Source organism: Borostomias antarcticus (assembly GCF_949987555.1).
Source record: "Borostomias antarcticus genome assembly, chromosome: 10".
NCBI lineage: Eukaryota > Metazoa > Chordata > Actinopteri > Stomiiformes > Stomiidae > Borostomias > Borostomias antarcticus.
Genome location: NC_140243.1, coordinates 26,332,799 through 26,353,618, shown reverse-complemented (window position 1 = coordinate 26,353,618; position 20,820 = coordinate 26,332,799). Strand labels below are relative to the sequence as shown.

The window sequence follows — 20,820 nt, the reverse complement described above, 5'->3', positions numbered from 1 at the left end:
CTCCTGTGTCTTTTTGCCTCTGCACTGTAGCTAAAGACATTTGTGTATGTTTCATTTCTGCGGGAACATGTCTTTGTTCCACGGGTCCTATGTTCCCCCCAAAAAAGGGTTCTATGTTCCCCGGGTCCTATGTTCCCCCCGAAACGCTAAAGAAAAACGTGATTATGCCATCGCATGTTAATGCCAAAAGGAGCAGATTATGCACCTATTTTAGAAAGGTTGCATTTTCACCACAATAATCGCAGAATCCCGTGCAAAATATGCGAGGCTTGCATGATTTCATGCCCGCATTATTTCACATCGTTTAAAAAATGTTGCATGTTAACTTGACATGGGACCAAGCCCCCAGGAATCGAAATCTAAAGTGAAGGCCTATTGAACCGCGCCATCTTGGCTAGATTTGTAGTCACTTGGCTATTTCCGGTTACTTTTGACTTGCGCAGTTGAGCTTCTCTGGCCGACGCGCGTCCACGAAAAAGTTCACATTTCTCTGAAATGTAGACGCGCGTTCCCGGCTCTCCCCGCTTTGATTTAGCAATGAAAACCGGCTTGCATATTAACCTGTTTTTGTCAAATATATCAATTGGAGAAATTATTTTTTGATCCTGGCATCTTAGTTTTAACAAGTTAAATATAATTGAACATGTTTTGTTTGCTAGTAGATGGTATTCATTCCGTTCGCGATAACGTTATTGCAGCCAGGCTAAATTCCTCCAGGGAGCCAGTGACCGGCGAGTTGAAGAGCTTCACTCCCCGCCAGCAGGAGCTCTGGCCGCGGCTACCGCATCTCGGAAAACCCGCTGAGTTCGTGGCTGCTATTTCACACTCGCCCTTGATCAATCCCAATACCGATCCATGGTAATAATGAATCAATCGTTCAGATCAGATCGGCAGTGCTGCATGCATGTTACAACATCATTGTTAGCTTTATTAACATAACCATAGCCTACATTTATCTCTCTAACGTTAGGCTATCCATCTTACACCAGTCGGCCATTCGATAGCTGGAAGCGGTCAACGCCAACGTTGACTGAAAACACCCAAACTCAGTGTATCGTTTCATCTTCATGCTACACATCAACTCCTTTACATTGTATGTGAATAAATTCCTGTTATTCTAAAAATATCCCATTTCTGTCCATTCCTGGAAAAGGCTAATAATTGCTGTCAAATGATCACTCCAGTTTATCACCGTATCCCACTACCATTTCAACTATGCACAGGAGGTTGTCTTGTGGTCATTTTCATTAAAAAATGTGAACTTTTTCGTGGACGCGCGTCGGCCAGAGAAGCTCAACTGCGCAAGTCAAAAGTAACCGGAAGGCCAGAAAAGCACAACTGCGCAAGTCAAAAGTAACCGGAAATAGTCAAATGACTACAAATTTTGCCAAGATGGCGCGGTTCAATAGGGCTTCATTGTTGATAGCGGCCAGTGAATGGAGTGGCTGTATCCAGTTTATATAATACATCCATGCATGGGACGTAGCCTGCCTGTGATGCGCAACGCATATCGCCTCAGTAGGCTAGCCTACCCAAAGCAGCTCTGACTATATGTAGGCTATTCTAGATTGTAAGGCTAGCCTACTATTGGTTTTATGTCAATGAATGGAGAAGCTGCTTGATGCCTTCGTGAAGTTGACGGTGTCCCAGTCCAAACCCATCCTGCTGTGAGTTGGGATCTGGCTCATGAGAGGCGCGAATCCGTTGGGGGAAAAATCTCCGTGGAGAGAGGATCCGCTCGCAGTAGAAATGATAGTCCCTCAACCACTATGCGCTTGAAATAACTGAAGTTTAATAAATAGGCCATCACACACATAGGCCTATGAAAAAATATAGACAACAGTTAACTTATTTGGTGATAGGCTACCTTCAGAAAATAAAAAAATATTTAAAAGAGAAGAAAAACATTCAACCCCGCATATTCCATTGCATAATCATTGCATTTTTTGTGTGTAAGAAAACAAGAAACGGCACTCGGCCTCCAGTAGAGGAGCCTACTGAGCTCGGCCAGTAGAGGAGCCTACTGAGCTCGGCCTCCAGTAGAGTATCCTACTGAGCTCGGCCTCCAGTAGAGTAGCCTGCTGAGCTCGGCCTCCAGTAGAGTATCCTACTGAGCTCGGCCTCCAGTAGAGTAGCCTACTGAGCTCGGCCTCCAGTAGAGTGGCCTACTGAGCTCGGCCTCCAGTAGAGGAGCCTACTGAGCTCGGCCTCCAGTAGAGTAGCCTACTGAGCTCGGCCTCCAGTAGAGGAGCCTACTGAGCTCGGCCTCCAGTAGAGTAGCCTGCTGAGCTCGGCCTCCAGTAGAGTAGCCTACTGAGCTCGGCCTCCAGTAGAGTAGCCTACTGAGGCCTCCAGTAGAGTAGCCTACTGAGCTCGGCCTCCAGTAGAGTAGCCTACTGAGCTCGGCCTCCAGTAGAGTATCCTACTGAGCTCGGCCTCCAGTAGAGTAGCCTACTGAGGCCTCCAGTAGAGTAGCCTACTGAGCTCGGCCTCCAGTAGAGTAGCCTACTGAGCTCGGCCTCCAGTAGAGTAGCCTGCTGAGCTCGGCCTCCAGTAGAGTAGCCTACTGAGGCGATACGCGTCTGATCCATGTCAAGTTTATGCAACATTTTTGAAAATTGATGTGAAAAGATGAGCGCATATTATTTTGCCCTTTTGGCATTAAATCATGCGATGGCATAATCACATTTATGTTTCGCCTTTCGCGGCGAACATAGGACCCGGGGAACCCTTTTTTGGGGGGGAACGGACCCGGGGAACATGGAACCCGGGGAATATAGGGATGACCCCATTTCGGCCATGGGGAAATGTTTGGTTTTGCAGTGAAAAGAAGAAACACTTTGTTTGGATGAAAAACAAATGTATTTAGCCCTTCTATTCATCAACATGCTGCTTCACATATTTGAGACGAGCACAGAGAGCCACTGTTAGCCCTTTTCCACCAAAGGAACTCTGGTTCGTGAACCGGTTCGTTTCAAAGTTCCTGGAACCTTGGTTCCGTCCAGAGAAGGGGCGCGTTTCCACCAGTTTTGAGCAGAACCGCTTTACGTCAGCCCACGACCATGTCGTCACGGTTCACTATTTTGTGGTGCCGGTTCGGAACCAGATTTTGGGTTCCCGAACTCATTTCTTTTTGGTCGAAATGCTCGGAACCATTCAACATTAGGTTCGCGAACCGGTTCCCTCTTGGTGGAAAAGGCCGGGATGTGCGTCCGGGATGGACGAGCTAGTTGGGGGGTGAAGGGCCTAGTAGGGCTGAAGCTGAGATCTGAATCCAGCATCCTGTCTGTACTGACGGAATATACTGAAATGTTTACATTACATTACAGTCATTTAGCAGACGCTTTTATCCAAAGCGACTAGCAATAATTGCATTTAACGTAGGAAGAGCCAATGTACTACTACTTGCCAGAACTCACAAGTGCATCTTCTTTCTAAAACAAGTGACTAAGAGCATAATCTAGTGCTGAAGGCAAAGTGCAAGAATCACAATCTAAAGTACAGTGCAATATAATATAATAAGTGCTTAGGTGGGAGGATTGTTGTAGTACTTCTTGAAGAGATGAGTTTCCTTTGTTTAGGAACAATTCCTGTGTTTAGGAATGAATACTCTTGTGTAATCCTAAAAAGGCAACATTACCCGTGGAATATAGTTCCTCTGGGGATTGAATGAAGTGTTTGACAGAATCTACCATAATTGGCCGAATTGTTCAAATAGTTCATCCAATCGTAGGGTTGTTTGAGAATGGCGAGTGGGCGGGCCGGGCCGGGCGGGGCCACATCATCAGCAGGGGTCTCCGACCGTGAACTTCAACAGGGTTGAATATCCTGCGGACGCGAACAGTCAACGTGAGTAACTTGTACATGTAGATAACCGGCACTGTTGTATTATTACATAAAAGCAGAGTTAAACAAATCCCGTGCACATTAATTGTTAGCTAGCTAATTCGTCTGTGTGTGACAAGCGAAATAGCTTGTGCTAGCTAACCCTAATGGTAACTAATGTTAGCTATGCTAGCTGGGTGCACTGCTACTGACGAGCTAACCTGGCTAGCTAGCGAACATCTACCTCTGACCTAGTTTGTTTAGATAACCTGCTACCTGGCAAGCTGAAAGGTCCGTAGTCGCTTGTTTAACAAACAGGCACGCTAGCCAGCTAGCTTCATTTACTATTACGATAATAGCTAGGTTGCTACCTAGCAGCCTGTCACTGATGACCTTCTAACCCGAGTCACCCCTTATCGCCCTCTTCTCTATTTGCCAAACGAATCCTGGCTCAGTATGGGCAGTGTGTTGGCTGCCAGCGTCCCCAATCCGGCACCTGCCCCGGCCGGTGCCGGCCAGAGGGTCCCCGGTTTAGTGACAGTCCCTCCAGGATTCGGCATGCCCCCAGTCTCACCCGTCCCTCCCTCTGCTGCTGGCTCCTCGGCAGGAGAAGCTGAGACTCCTCTCCCCAACCCAGGCACTTATGAGGAATGCCACCGCAAATGCAAAGGTATGTGTCAGAGATGCTTTGTGTTATCCACTATGCAAATCAACTGAAACGTTTGTAGAGTCCTAGAGAAAGTTAAGCCCAAACTCATTGTTGCTTTTGACATTGACTGATTCACATTATACTTTTGACAGTGCTGTTAAGATCAATCTTTGGATGTTTTCCGTCGTTCAATTTCAGAGGTGTTCCCCATGCAAATGGAAGGGGTGCGTCTAGTGGTCAACAAGGGCTTGAGCAATCACTTCCAGGTCGGTTATGGTCAGGGATATATCAGAGGTGTTTCCACAGTTTTTCAGATGGATGGATGCTGATACTTTTATTAATCCCTGAGGGTGATTTTTGTTGTTGTCTAACAGTAGATATACTAATGAAACATCATCCCATATAGTCTCCAACATCAGTTGTACTACCACACTCCGTGCTCCATATTAATGGGTGTGTGTGTGCACACAGGTCAGCCATACGCTCACGCTCAGCACCCTCGGCGAATCTGGCTACCGGTTCGGCTCCACCTACGTGGGCAGCAAGCAGACTGGACCCTCAGAGTCCTTCCCGGTCATGGTGGGAGACATGGACAACACCGGCAGTCTCAACGCCCAGGTTATCCACCAGATCGCCACCGCTGTGCGCTCTAAGATAGCCATCCAGGTGAGAGAGGGGAGAGGATGGTTGAAGACTGTTATTTTACTGATCAACTGTCGGAAGTATAAATCAGCATTGTGGTTAAGGAGTCATCAGGACGTTTTGTTATGGGATCATCATTTTTTAGTACTCTTACGGGGGGGTTCGTAAATGCGCTCTGAGAATCTCTGAGCGCTCTGAGTGCTCGGGTTTCAACGTCATAGATCGCTCTGAGATCAGTTAATTTACGAACGGTCAGTTCGCTCGGACAAATCATCTTTCCAGTCAGAGCACCCAGTGTGCACTGAGTGCTCCCAGAGCACAGCGCTCTGTATTTTCAAACGGGGACGCTCGGAGCGCTCTGAATTTCCGAACGACCAGAGAGCAATCCGGGTGCGCTCCGAGCGCATTTACGAACGCACCCTTGATCTTTTCTCATCAAGCACAATGTTAAAGTGCTTTATTCTTGTTTGTGTTTTTGGTGTTCTAGACTCAGCAGCATAAGTTTGTGAACTGGCAGTGTGACATGGAATACCGGGGAGATAACTTCACCACCACTGTAACACTCGGCAACCCAGATGTCCTGGTTGGCTCTGGTATGTTTTATTTCCAGGTGAACATAATGATCTAAAGGACTCCTGTTACACTCATCTTCATTTGTGCTCCCTGAATTATTTTGTGTGTGTGTGTGCGCCTGCATGCCTGTGTGCAAATGTGTTTGTGTGTGTGTGCATGCGTGTGTGTGTGTGTACACATACTCTGTCACTCAGGTATTCTGGTTACCCACTACCTCCAGTCCATCACGCCTGCCCTGGCCCTGGGCGGTGAGCTGGTCTACCACAGGAGACCTGGAGAAGAGGGTGCCGTTACCTCCCTCACAGGCCGCTACACAGGTGAGAGCCCCTCCCACGCTCCACCACCCCAACAGCACCCTGTGTGAGTCTCCTCCATCCCTACATTAGGCCAGCTCTCTGCTGTGTTGTATCCACTTGATTCAGCAAATGTGCTGTAGCTTTTTGATGTGTATTCTGTTTAGGTAGTTACTATCATTCTCTGGTTTGGGTCCTAGGCAATAACTATGTAGCCACATTGACCCTGGGAGGAGCTGGCGCTCATGCGACATACTACCACAAAGCCAACGACCAGGTACCTCCATCCAGTCCAGTCCAACCTCAGCTCCCTCTACCCTGGCTTTAGCATAGGCCTCCCTCCCCTCCCTGGCTCCCTCTGTGGACGACTGTACGGTTCTCCCAGACCTGTTCTCTGGTTCACAGTATATGGTGGAATGTGTTGCCTCATCCCTCTTGAATGTATTCTGTCTAACACAGACGAACACTGTTAAGACGGAGAATGCTTGGGTCCTTTAACACCTCAATGTCAGGTCCGCCCGCTTCAGTGTGTGTGACCATCTTGGTTAGAACACAGTGGAGTTAGTACTGTATTAGTGCTCTTTCCGTTTCCGTGTTAAGCTCATTTTCATATTTTTTCTCTCTCCACTGTCCTCTTAGTTGCAGGTAGGGGTGGAGTTTGAGGCCAACACACGGGTGCAGGAGACCAGTGCATCTTTTGGCTACCAGTTGGACATCCCGAAAGCTAACTTGCTGTTTAAAGGTAAGGTGTGTGTGTGGGTGGTAAGAGAAACAAACACACACACACACACACAAACAAACAAAAGGCTTTTCATGAGCGAACAACGATGGGATTTATGCAAACATAAAGAAGACAAACAATAGCAACCAACTTATCAACCAACTTTCCTTCCTTATCTACGTCCTCCCTTCCCTGTAGGTACAGTAGACAGTAACTGGGTGGTGGGGGCCATGTTGGAGAAGAAGCTGACCCCTCTGCCCCTCTCCCTGGCCCTAGGGGCCTTCCTCAACCATCGCAAAAACAAGTTCCAGTGTGGCTTCAATGTCACCATTGGCTAGACCGCCGCAGGCCGGCTCCCCACCCCCCTGAGCCACATCACAGGCCTCCGCTTGGACCGGCACAGAGGAACACAGGGACATGGACTTGACATTGATCGCCTGATTTCAGAGACGCTCCTGTACTGTTATTTCTGGGTTAGACAGGCATGCAGACAGACAGACAGAGAGAGAGAGGGCCACCATGGAGCCTAGACTGGACAAGCCAAGCCTTACATACTGTAGCAAAAAGTCTATTTACCTTACAGTATTGGATACCCAGAGACTAGTGACATGAGAGGACAGAGCATCAGGGGATTCATGTGAATGCACCTGACGTCAATCAAACCAGTGGTTAGGCTAATATAACATGAAGTATTTGTGGGATTATAAATAAACGTGATTACTTTTGTATCCTTGGCTGGTCACGGGAGTATTTACACGATTACACTACTTTACACGATTGTGTTGAGGCTCGTAGTTGAGACGGAACGACCTCTTGCAAATGTCGAGGGCGGACGACATCGAGCTCTGCGATGCTTCTCACAGCTGTGCTTGGGCATTCCACGCTCGTGAGCCAAGGATGCGCATTGAGCAACGCACTCTAGACGGATCAAACGTCTCGGAAGAAGAAAACGGGCGAATGAAACCCGGTGGTCAGAACCTACATACTGTATGTATTATACTCTACTACTCTGCATCTTTTGATTTAGCTACAGACGGTTGGATATTTCACATGCAGGAACAGCGTAACTGCATCTGCTTTGTGTTGCCACGACAAGCAAAAAAACGACTGGTGCACATTGCATATTTGCTGGACAATTGAGAAGAGTAATTTGTGCGTTTTCCTGCATTTCCGGAATTGAAAGAAAGTGGTCTGGGGATTTCTACATTTCACACAGTTTAGAGCTCCGAGAGTTAAATTCTATGCATATAAAATGAATAACAAAACATTTCATATATTCATATTCGTTAAGGAAATATCATGTTTCCCCTCCATTACCGCAAAGGAAAATGCATCATGGGTGTGGGACATGTCTACTATTTACACCTGGGTTGTTAGTGTCATCAAGAGTGGGAATTTTGTTACCATCTGTTCGTGTCCTAAAGAATGTTTCATTAGAGACTAAATATTTGATAGTTTAAAACCTCATGAAGCTTGAATAGGATGTTATGAAATATGTTCATATGACAGGCATGTGTATCAGGCAAAAAGCACTGATATTGTTTAATGTAACTCATGCATCTTCAATGTTTGATTATTTTATTACATACAGTATTAGTTTAATCGTTCCATTTTGACAAAAGTAATCACAACTCCCCAAAATTATCAAGGTATGAATAAATTAATGTTGAATGCAATGTCGAATTGAGACTGATGGCTCAGTAATTAAATCAAATGATTAAAGGACAAAATGTTTAAAACATTGTGTATTGCTGCCTTCACTTGTATTGCTGCCTTCACCAACAGAATGACAGTCATGTGTGTACACAGTATGATACACACACGGTAACCATGAACCAAAACAAATAAAAATGGGGATAACATGCCACGTTTAGGCAGCTGCACACGGTTTGTGTACAGTTAAAGCTGCAGTATGTAAAATTTTCATATAATTAAAAGCTCAATGATGACTTATATAGTTCAATATTCACCTTTACTTGCTATTAGTTAAAGGTACCCCGAGGAGTTTATTTTTGGTTATGAAACAGTCTCATTTTAATGTGGGTGAATCTACATTACCCACACTTGTTTATGTGTCCATTTTTGACAAATGTCATTTCTTCTATGTAGTTTATTTTTAGATTATTATTTCATGGTCGGGTCGTCCAGAACTTCCTTGGAATGACGAAACGATTAACTGCAGTAGCCTACGCCTCCGACAAGAGACAGTGCGAGCAGCAGGTAACGGCCAGTTATTGTTAAAAATAACATTACTAGTAAGATCTATGTAATTACCTCATCGTTCTGTCTTCAAAACACCCGGCTCAGGTAGCTAAGGTTTACGACAGCTCATGGGAAATGTGGTCTTTTGGGGCAGAAAACACTTCCGCTTCCCGAAACTCCTCGTAGGGCCTTTAATGAATTGGCCTTGGCAAGAACCCAAAAATCGTTTTCATGACTTGAGACCCTGTGAATTAATTATTTTATAAGTTCTGTGTTCTGGCTAGTACACTGGCGGGAAATCTTGTGGTGGAAGTGGAGTGACGCGTTTTGCGTGTCACACTATCAGGAAGACCACTAAACACTTTGCCCCGCAAATGTATCTACATGCAGGGCTGGACTGGGACAAACAATCTGCCCTGGCATTTTTGGCCCAGACCGGCCCACCACAATCGGTCAGACACCACCCACCATGCAAAATACTTGCGGTCCCTTTAAATATGTAATACCACCGTACTATTTCCCCACACCACTACAAAGATGAGTAAGTTCATGTGTAACTTGTAAATGTAAGTGGGCCTGCTATTTTCCTGTTGTTTATAGTTTATATGTGGTTTCCTTTCCCCTATGAGTTCTGTCTCCATCTAGTGTCTCATGTGGGCATTGCCTTTAGAGGGCCCTGCTGCCCACCTTATATCCCATGTGGACACGTTGCCTCATGCACTGTTCCCACTTGCAGTAAACCCTTAATTTCCTTTTTTATTGGGTACCCTTTTTTTTCTCACTACATGTGAATGTACTGTTTCTGTACATAGTTGATTATTAGTGATATATCCTACATTGTTGGGTGCTGATTGTTTGTAATGAGCAAGGAACAGGTGTGCCCCATGTACTAATTGATCACTAATTGAAGTCTCTGTGTATATTAGATGTGCTCATCTAACCTTACCAAAGAGCACCCATTTTACCAATTTTACTTAAAGGACCCATGCAGCGCTTCCTCTTCTTTCTTTCATTCATGTTAATAAAAGTATAATGGTTGCTGATATATCGGAATGGTGAAGTACGTGCAGCTCTCCACACACTGATCGACAGCCTTTAAATCAGACTCAGTAGAGGCAGGGTCGGCTGTAGGGGGGGGGGGGGCATTCGCGGGCCTTGCCCCCCAAAATGAATAATTGTGCCCCCCCACAGCAGGGTGGGGGGCACAACAGTTAAGCTCTATCATAACAATGTTTTTTGTCTGAAATAAATCAGAAAGAAAAAGAGAAACGGGTGTGTTCATTGGTGTGATGCTAGCTTGACTTGACCAATGATCTGATGTATTTTGATTTAATTTGTCATTACGTGATACCGCGCAGTGATATTGTAGCTGCCATCAGAGCCAGTTCAGTTTTACTATCAGTTAGTATAATTTATAAGTAGGATAATAAATACATACATAGTTTGACATAAATACAAGAATAAATAAAGAATAAAAATGCATAGTAAAACAGATATTTTGTGTTAAATATGGGTAAAAACATGGATAAAAGGGACCTATTTACTTAGTGGAACTTGTAAGGTAGTGATGTGGTCAACAGGTCATTATTAGTCTGCTGCGCTTTAGCAGCCACGAGACTGTTCAGATTAACGGTGGCGAGAAGCAGGCAGCGCACACGTTTATTTCTGTCAGTATAATGAAGATGTGTTGCTGTAAGATAAAGTAACAAGAAGTACAAAGATTGTCGAGGTTTCAATGCCCTGGAAGTTTATTTCTACTCCCCTAGAGTTAACGCGGCCAATGAGGTATGCATTTGTAGACTTGTCTAGCCATGTTTTGTGCGCTAATTTGATGGGTTATGCTAGAGATGTAACAGCTAGCCTACGTTGTGCTATGAGTAGCTAGCAATTCCAATGTTAGCAAGTTTGCTAGTTGCATTATGTGTATCAGCCACGAGGCGATTTAATGTTAGCTTTAATTATTGTGCTGTGTCATGATTAATGATTCTTTGTTATTCTCTATGAGAATTCTTTTATTTGATACTTAGTTTATCCTTTTATTTCTTTCATTCAGTTCTCACGGCTAAGGCTTGAAGGCATACAAGCAATAAATGCCCGTATATAAAGAACGAAGGTTACGTATTGTAACCCCAGTTCTACGAGTGGAGCGGAGCCCCATAGGGGGGCGCTAGCGCTCCTATTGGTAACCCATGTTGGCATGCCAACAACCAATCTGAAGATAAAAACATGTACTCTTATCGTCCTAACCAATCACAGACCCCCCACCTACTATAAAGGTGGCTAAACCCCAGCAATCTGCTCTCCCACACTAAGTCAGACGAGCTAGAAAGCTAGAGGCAGGGCCCGGAAAAAACCCTATGGGGCTCCGCTCCACTCGTAGAACTGGGGTTACAATACGTAACCTTCGTTCTACATCGTGGAGCTACGCCCCATAGGGGGGCGCTAGCGCTCCTATTGGTAACAGGCGGAGCTCCAGCGATGCCCACAATGTACGCGGGCCAGGCCGACATAAAAACATCAACCCACTGGAGGCAAGGGAGTACACAAGCACCACACAGTAGTAAAGTGCAACTCCCTCCACCCGAATCCCAACGGAGGGCCGGTCAGGCAATAAGACGGGCGGACGAGGCAAAGGACCACAAACGGAACGCAAGGGTCCCCTGGTGTCCACCAGGAGCTCAAAACCAAAGGCCGCGCACCCCGGACAGGGGGCGGAACAATGGTCAAGCCGCATAAACATGCAAGTAAAACTGGCCGGGAGTACCGACCAACACAGCCACGCCATCTCAGGGCGTGGCCCTAGCAGCGAAACTCAGGACAGAGTCCGCCAGGGAGCTAGATGGCACATCCAGTAGATAGAAGCGGATAAAAGGCGACGGCGACGCCCAGGACGCCGCCGCACAGATATCCTCCACACACACCCCTTGAAAGAGCGCAACCGAAGCGGCAACACCTCTAGTGGAGTGCGCGCGCACCCGGCCAGGCAAAGGGCGAGCTGCCGCGGTATACGCAGCAGAGATGCCCTCACAAAGCCAGCGAGAGAGGCACTGCTTGGAAAGGGGGGAGCCCAGCTTGCCCGCACCGTAGCATACGAGCAGCTGAGGCGTGGTCCTGAACGAGGCCGTGCGCCCAATGTAAACAGAGAGCGCACGGACCGGGCACAAGAGATGCAACCGGGCGCCCTCCACCGAGCAGTGCGGAGGAGGAGAAAAGGCGCGCAGCTCCAGAGGCCTAGCACTATAAGAGTGCCTAACCACCTTGGGCAGGAAAACCGGGTTGGGCCTCAGAACGGCCTTACTGCCGTCCCCAGTGATGGTGAGGCAGCCCGGCTGCGTCGACAGCGCACACAGATCACTCACTCGCTTACCCGAGGATAATGCGAGGAGCAATGCCGTTTTGATAGACATCCATCTGAGATCAACCTGCTCCAAAGGCTCGAACGGCACCTTGCACAGTGCGTCCAAAACCAGAGACAGATCCCACTGGGGGGCCAAGGCTCTGACAGGTGGCCTAAGCCGGACCACACCCGTCAAAAAACGCCTGACCAGAGGGTGAGCAAAGACCGTAGTCCTAGCAAACCCCTCATGGCATGCCGAAATAGCAGCCGCATACACCCTAATGGTGGAGGCAGCAAGCCCCAGGTCCAACAGATGTTGCAGGTAGGAGAGCACTGCCTCAACTGAGCAGGTCTCCGGATCTACATCATCCCCATCACACCAACGCACGAAAGACTCCCACTTCCCAGCGTACAGCTTAGAAGTAGAGCCAGCACGCGCGCTCTGAATAGTGCTGATCACAGCCGCGGAGAGACCCCTCCGAGCTAATCTGCGCCGTTCAGTAACCAGGCCACCAAGCGCTGACCCAGAACCGGGGGGGCCTGTATCGTGCCGCCCGCCTGGGACAGGGCATCCCGCCCGTACGGAATGAGCCAAGGGCGAACCTGAACCAGAGCCATCAGTTCCGCGAACCATCGCGCACTGGGACGGTCTGGCGCAACCAGGATCACTGTCCGACGCTCGGACCGTATTCTGGTCAACAGCATAGGAATGATCGCCACTGGGGGGAAGGCATAGAGCAGGCCCCCCGGCCAAGGGGTGTGCGCAAAGGCGTCCACTCCCAGCGGGGGGCTGTCCGTCCGACTCAGAGAGAACCAAAGAGGACAGTGAGCATTCTCCCTTGTGGCGAACAGGTCCACCTTCGCACGACCGAAGCGCGCCCAAAGATGTGACACAATCTGAGGATGCAGCCTCCACTCGTCGTGGCGCGGCCCGCCCCTCGACATGAGGTCGGCGCCGACATTCAAGTGGCCCGGAATGTGCTGAGCCTGGAGGGAGCTCAAATTGGAGCTCGCCCACAGCCACAACCTCACCGCCGCGCGATGAAGAGCCGCTGAGCGGACACCACCCTGACGGTTGATGTAGGCTACCGTGGCACGGTTGTCCGAGCGCACTAGCACAGGGAGCCCCCTCAGCGCAGGTGCAAAGTGCCGAAGAACCAGCAACACAGTCTCCAGTTCCAGGAGATTGATGTGCCTGTTCTCGCCAGGAGGCCAACGGCCCCCCACGGCTTGGGACAGGCACGTCCCTCCCCAGCCGGAGAGGGAAGCGTCCGTGAAAATCGGTACGCGGAACGACACCCTGCCTAGAGGGACACCACGCGCGATGATGCGCGGGTTCCTCCAGGAAACCAGGTCCGTAGCCAGGGACCCGGGCAACGTCACCATCTTGAATTTGTCCCTGCTGACATTCAGATGAAGACGTGCGAACCAACGTTGTAAGCCACGCATGTGCAGGAGGCCCAGCGGAACCACCGCGTGGGCCGATGACATTAAGCCCAGCAAACGCATCACCGTCAGAGCCGTGACCACCCTCCCTGGCAGGCAGATAGAGAGTGCCCGGGCCAGAGCATCGCGCCTCGGCGCCGCCAGGGACGCGCGCATCGAGACAGAGTCCAAGCTGAGACCCAGATAAATCACAGACTGAGACGGGCGCGGCGTGCTCTTTTCCCAGTTGATGGCGAAACCCAAGCCTGTGAGATGAGTCACAAGCCGGGAGGTGTGCGACCTGGCCTGAGCGGCCGACGAGGCGAGGATCAGAAGGTCGTCCAGGTAGGCGAGCACTCTGATGCCCTCGCGCCTCAGCGGTAGAATCGCCGTTTCCAGGCACTTGGAAAACACCAGAGGAGCCAGCGCATAACCGAACGGGAGCCTGGTGTACTCGTAAGCCACACCCTGGACGGCAAAACGCAGAAACTTTCTGTGACCCTCTCTGATGGGAACATGAAAGTATGCGTCCTTCAGATCTATGCTTGTGAAGAAGTCTCCCTGGAGAACGGAGTCCAACAGGTGCCTCACTGTGAGCATACGAAAATGCCGTTTGGCTACGCATTTGTTCAGAAGGCGCAGGTCGAGGATGGGACGCATCCCCCCTGTCCGCTTCGGAACGAGGAAGTAACGAGAGTAAAATCCCGCCCCCGAGCGGCTCGGTGGAACCACCGCTATCGCCTCCTTGGATAGGAGCTCCGCTATCTCCGACTGGAGAGCGCTCTCCTGCCGCGGACCCGAGACCACAGTCTCCACCACCCCGGTGAAGGACGGAGGGTGGGCGATAAACTGAATCGCATACCCCGATGACAGGATGCGAAACAGCCAGCGAGGGAGGCATGGCAACCGCATCCACGCCACTCTGCATAGCGAGAGAGGGCCCGCCGCCGTGCGCGGGACGTTCGCCAGAAAGCGATCGTATTCTAGAACGGCCCCGACCGCCACCGCTGGCACCTCCCCACCCGTGGGGGCTGCCGCAGTCCAAGGGGGGCCGCATATGAAAGGGAGGCGAACCGCAGACACTGACATCACACACCGACTTACTCGAAGTGGGGGCAACATCAATGTCAGTACAGTGTAAACGTCCTCCAGAGCCCGGAGACGTAAGCCCGAAAGTAGCCCGAGAGCTGTTGTGAAAACCAACTAGCATCTCTGCAGACAGTGGGGCCGCGTTAGTGTATGCACACGAAGAGGCCACCGACTTAACCTGTGCAGCGGTAGCCCTTGTATCGCTCACAACGCAAGGAAAGGGAGCATCGCTCTCATATGCAAATGAGGCAGACGGCTGAAGTAGCGGAGCCCTGTCATTGTATGCAAATGAGGCCGCCGCCGACATAGACTCAGGCTGTGGAGGCAGACGCCTTTGAACTTGCCGAGAAAAGTCGGGGAATCTTGCTCCCATATGCAAATGAGGCAGACGACCCATACCGATGCAGCGCAACGGGGGAAACCAATGACGTACGAGCATTCAAATTTGAAATATAGCAGAGCGAGCGCTCAATTTCAAACGAAGTTCGCTCAACGGTCCTAACGACATCAACCGTCTCTCGGGCTGTGTGCGAGAGTAGCTTAGTCGAACGAGACACAGGGGCTTCATTTCCCAGCCGTTCACGATGGTGCGGTACACGAATACCTGCGCTCACCGTAGAAGTAGCAGAGAACGCCTTCCCAGTATTACACACCAAGCGAGACAGAGGATTAACTCTATGTCGAGCCCTCCTCTTGGAAACGGAAAGTCTAGCTACCGAAAGCTGACCCGTAGAGGGGGAAGGCTGCCCGACAAACTTCCTTGATATCCCCGCCGGGGTAGGAAGAGTAGCCAGGCTAGCGCTAGCCAACTGAGTGGATGAACTGGCCCGTAGTTTACTTGAGTGATAACGGGGCAGAACAGCGCTACCCTCCACCGACTTAATTCTCTCGGTAGAGAGCGGAGGGGCAGGCGCAACCATCTCAGAACCAGAACCCAGAGACACATTAATCATAGCATCAGACTGTCGAGCATGGAAATGACACAAGTGACCACCGGTGTACACATGAACACGCTCTTTATTGTGCGAACCCCTAATACAGGGACCACAACCAGCCTCTAACGTGAGGGGAGGGCCATCGTGAACAAAAGCAGCCTGAGCAGACGTTAATTGTCACGCATTAGCGCCGGGCTTCTTTCTCTTCCACCGCGGAGCAGGACCCTGGCGAGCGGTGGAAGGAGCACGGGGAGCCTGAGCGGACCGCTGGCTCGCGGGAGGGGGAGCCTGAGCGGACCGCTGGCTCGCGGAAGGGGGACCGGGGGCAGCCCTCGGAGGGGCGGACCTCGCCGTCCTCTTCCTCCTCTTTACGGGGGCACGGGAGGCAGCAGACTGGGACCTCTGGACCCCGAGATGCCTGGCCACCAGCTTGGACTGCTCCTCAACCCTGCCGAGGCGTTCCAGGGTTTCGCCGGCAGCAGAGCCGAACAGCCCGGACCGGTAGATGGGGGCGTTCAGCAGAGCCGTGCGAGCTGTGTCGTTCACCGAGGAGACGCCCAGCCACAGCAGGCGATGGTGCACCACAGCGTTAGCCATGACGCGGCCAGTGCAGATCGCGGCAGCCTGGCAGAGCTGCATGGCCGCTCCAGCCGCAGCCTGGAGGTCGGGAACCCGTTCGGGCGATGGCGAGGCGCCGCTGCTCAACTCCGATGCCAGGGTAGTGACCAGGATGGAGATGGAGGAGACGGCGGCCGTGGCCTGGGCAGCGAGGACATACATGCGGTCCGAGAGGGTAGCCGCCTGTCGGTCTCGCGCCCCGGGAAGCTGAGGCTTCTTGGTATTGCTCCACGCCGCCGCACCAGGAGCGAAGTGGGCGGCAAAGGAGGGCTCGAGCGCCGGGACGCCACCGGAGATGTCGCGTTCATAGCCGGACACACGCGTGGCTTCAATCCAGGCGCGAACCGGGGCCTTAGCCTGCTCGAGGGGCGCCACCCAGGTACTCTCGACAAACTTGTCGATATGTTCCATGACCGGGAGGGGCCGCTTGATTCTCCGCGTCGAGAGCTCGAAGCAAGAAATGCCCCAGAGGTTGGTGCAATTCGCCTCAGGCTCTGACGGGAGGGGAATTCCGATGGAGACCGCCGCGCGCTCAAGTATACCGGGGAACACCCTCCGGAATACGAGCGGCTTGGCCCCACCGGAATCCCGGGGCTCATCGTCTGGGGGGCCGCCCTCGCCGCCGGCGGGGGGCTCGGAGCCAGACACAGATGAGCCCGTGCGTGGGGAGGGGCCCTGAGAGGCGGGCAACTCCCCACTGTCCTCCGAGTCACTACAATCCCCAGAGTCGTCGTCGGAAGGCTCGGACTCGCAGGAGGGGAGAGGACAGGGGACGGCACTCCGTGCGCGCCAGAAGTCCAGGCGGGCACGCCTGAATTCAGAGGGCAGCAGCGCGCACTGGGAGCACGGCGGGTTGGGAGAAACTCCCTCTTCGGCGTGGCTCTTCCCCAGGCACGCCACACACCGGTCGTGGCGGTCCTCCGGGTCCAAGGCACCACAGCCGCAGTCCTCGACCCGCGGGGCATCTTCTTCCAGAAGAGGAGGGGCGGGGACGTCCATCGGGGATCCAGCGCCGGAGCCCCTCAGAGGTAGGTCGCCGCCGCTCTTCTCGCTCTTCTTAGTCTTCTTCATCTTAGAAAGGTTTCCTTCAGCTGCTTGAAAGCTCGTCTGAAAATGGGAGAGCAGATTGCTGGGGTTTAGCCACCTTTATAGTAGGTGGGGGGTCTGTGATTGGTTAGGACGATAAGAGTACATGTTTTTATCTTCAGATTGGTTGTTGGCATGCCAACATGGGTTACCAATAGGAGCGCTAGCGCCCCCCTATGGGGCGTAGCTCCACGATGTAGAACACCTTGTGCTCGTGTGTGATACTTGACCTGGGGGAGCTACAGTGAGAACTCATGCTGATCGACATGAGGTGAAGAGATGAAAGAGGTCGCCTGCCATCGACAGAGCTACAAGCAAGTTGATCAGAGTCTCATCGAACTCTAGCTTCAGAGAGATAAGGACTGTGCATACACCAGTAACCTAAGCAAGCAACAAGAAGAGTTTAGGAGCATTCTGTGGTTAAGCCGTTAAGAAGTAACACATTTAAAACAAGTTAAATGTAAAGGATTGGTTTAGCCTCATCTATTGCTTAAAAGGGACTCTATAAGAGCTAACGTGTGAATGTTTTGGTGTTATACGTGCATGTCATTGAAGTTAAGATGTTAATCCTACAATAGTTATAAGAAACAGTAAGCAAGTTTGAAGTGTAAATTACATTCAAAGAGACTAACACAGAAGGTTAAGCATTATCTATATACGGTAATTACTGAGTGTTTTAAGGTTCATTGTGAGTGAAAATATGCTATTTGAGTTGAAAGTGTTTAGGATAATTTAGGTCATTAGGCTAGTTATAATTAGGATAGGTAAATAAACTAAATTAATTAGGCCTACATTTGAGTTTCAAGCGACTAAGCATAAAATAAATAGTAAGTTCTAACTATACTAGAAATGGCTGAGTTAGAGAGTGGAGCCAAGGAGCTAGACAGTAGTGGTGAAACTCTAGAGTTAAAGCAGCAGTCTCAAACCCCAGATAATGTAGTTTTAGACACTACCCTTCTAAATACGCCAGTAGTAGAGGTAGAGACCCAAGCTGCTGCAGATGAACTAAGAAGAAGTCAAAGAAAAAAGACGCTCACTGAAAAGGGTCAAGAACTTCAAGACGAGAAAATCAAAGGGCTTCAGTGGTGCTTCTTAATGCTCTATAACAAATGGAAGGCTCTTGCTAAAGGGGCTAAGAAAACACTTAATGGCCCTCTTACCAGTGAGATCTTACAAGACCTCATGGACATGATACGCAGTTCCTCTACAGAGGTAAAGCGCGTGTATGAAGACCTGCGTCGTCACACAACCCCTGATGCAGAGATCCGTCGCCAAGTAGACACATGTCATGCTGTCTCAAACCAAATCTTACACTATGCAGACAAACGTCTTGAGGAGAAAAATCTTCTTGAAGAGCACACGTTCTGTATTGAAACCAATTCTGTCTTCTCAGCTACAACATCCCATAGCGACTTCCAAGATGATTTAAGGTCAACTCGCTCAAAGGTGAGATCAAGACATTCAAGCCAGGCTTCTATGAAGCAACAAGAAGCTGCAGCTGAACTAGCCGCAACTAAAGCCACCTTGGAGGTCTTACAAGAAATGGAACGCGAGAGACAGGAGCTTGAAGCTCTTGAAGCTGAGAACAGAAAAAGACTTTCACTACAAGAAGATGAAAATGCTGAAAGAAAGAAGGCAGTAGAAGAGAAGCGCAGGCAGATAGAGCGCTTAGAGACAGTAAAACAGATGAATGCTGCAAAAGCACGGCTGCAAGTTTACGAACAAGATTTAGGCTCAGACCAAGAAGAGAAAGCAGAGTTACTCCAAGCCTGTAAACCTAAGCTGCAGACATCTGAATCCAACCCAAGTCCTGCTATTATAGCACAAACAGCCACAAGGGGGCAACCTGTTACTAATTCTACTCAGGAGGATAGTACCACTGCACTTGCAAGAGCAATTGCTGAGTCCATCAATACAAGTCGTCTCCCAGTGCCCGAACCTTCTGTTTTCAGTGGAGACCCACTAAAGTACAAGGACTGGAAGATGTCCTTTCAAACATTGATAGGCAGGAAGAACATTCCGGTAAATGAGAAGGTCTATTACCTGCGCAAGTACGTTGGCGGACCGGCAAGGAAGGCTATTGAGTGTTATTTCTTAATTGGCACTGATGAAGCCTATCAGTCAGCACTGAACATCCTGGAGGAAAGGTATGGAAGCTCATTCGTGATCGCTAAAGCCTTCAGGGATAAGCTCACGTCATGGCCAAAGATAGGACCCAAGGACAGCATCGAACTAAGAGAGTTCGCAGACTTCCTTCGAGGCTGTCAAGCAGCAATGACGCAGATAGAGAACCTGGAAGTCTTAAATGACTGTGGCGAAAACCAAAGGATGCTCGCCAAGCTTCCTGATTGGTTGACAGCCAGATGGAACAGAAAGGTCAGTGTGATTCAACGAGCCACCAAAGCATTCCCTCGCTTCAGTCAGTTTGTTGAGTTTGTTACTGACGAAGCCAACATAGCTTGTTCCCCGGTGACATCACTTCACGCCCTGAAGTCCAACGATGGTGGGAGGGAGAATACACCAAAGACAAGAAACGCCGGTGCTAAGGTGCTAGCAAGCAACTCTGAGGAGAAACCCGATGTTAAGGGGTGCGTGTTCTGTGAAAAGCCAAACCATGGCATACACAAATGCCGCAGGTTTATGGACAAGACAATCGAAGAACGAGTCAAGTTTGTGAAAACAAAAAGGTTGTGCTTCGGATGTTTAAAAGCAGGTCACTTTTCAAAGAGCTGTGAAGGGAGAAGGGTTTGTGATACATGTAACAAGAAGCACCCAACATGTTTACATGAAGATCGCGCCAAGAAGGATGGGAGGAAAGGACCAGAGGATGACAAACAAACAGAGAGTGGGAAAAATATCAGTGAAAGGGAGAGGTCAAGGGAATGGAAGGAGTCTAAAGATACCAACGAGACTTCTACTGAAGTGACATCTCATCGAGTGGTGCAAGACATGAGTAACACCTATGCATCCACAGTTGTTCTTGTATGGCTGTCCACAAGAAGCGACCCAGAGAATGAAGTTCTTGTATACGCACTTCTGGACAACCAAAGCGACACCACCTTTATCTTGCAAGAAAGAGCAGATGCTCTGGACACGCAGAAGGAACCTGTGCAGTTAAAACTTTCCACACTGTCATCCAAAGGTACAGTCATTCGAAGCCAGAAGTTGACTGGGCTGCAGGTCAGAGGTTTCTACACGTCAAAGAAAATCCCTCTCCCAGCCACCTACACAAGGGAATTCATTCCTGCCAACACGAGTCATATTCCAACACCCAAAACGGCAAGAGTTTGGCCTCACCTGGAATACCTCGCTGAAGAGATTGCTCCTTTGAAGGACTGTGATGTTGCCTTGCTTATCGGGTACAATTGCTCTCAAGCTCTTCTCCCCAGAGAAGTGGTGACAGGTAAAGACAACGAGCCGTTTGC

At 49.9% G+C, this 20,820-nt stretch overlaps 1 protein-coding gene across 1 annotated transcript; it reads left to right on the top strand.

The window, feature by feature from the left end:
• Positions 1-3,787: 3,787 nt before the first annotated feature.
• Positions 3,788-8,397, top strand: LOC311313920 (mitochondrial import receptor subunit TOM40 homolog). Its single transcript, XM_084444169.1, has 9 exons — positions 3,788-3,849; positions 4,281-4,495; positions 4,673-4,740; positions 4,946-5,140; positions 5,604-5,709; positions 5,884-6,006; positions 6,183-6,259; positions 6,622-6,724; positions 6,902-8,397. Exons 2-9 carry the CDS (start codon positions 4,282-4,284, stop codon positions 7,039-7,041), a joined length of 1,026 nt encoding a protein of 341 aa, XP_084300295.1. The 5' UTR covers positions 3,788-3,849; position 4,281; the 3' UTR covers positions 7,042-8,397.
• Positions 8,398-20,820: the final 12,423 nt, after the last annotated feature.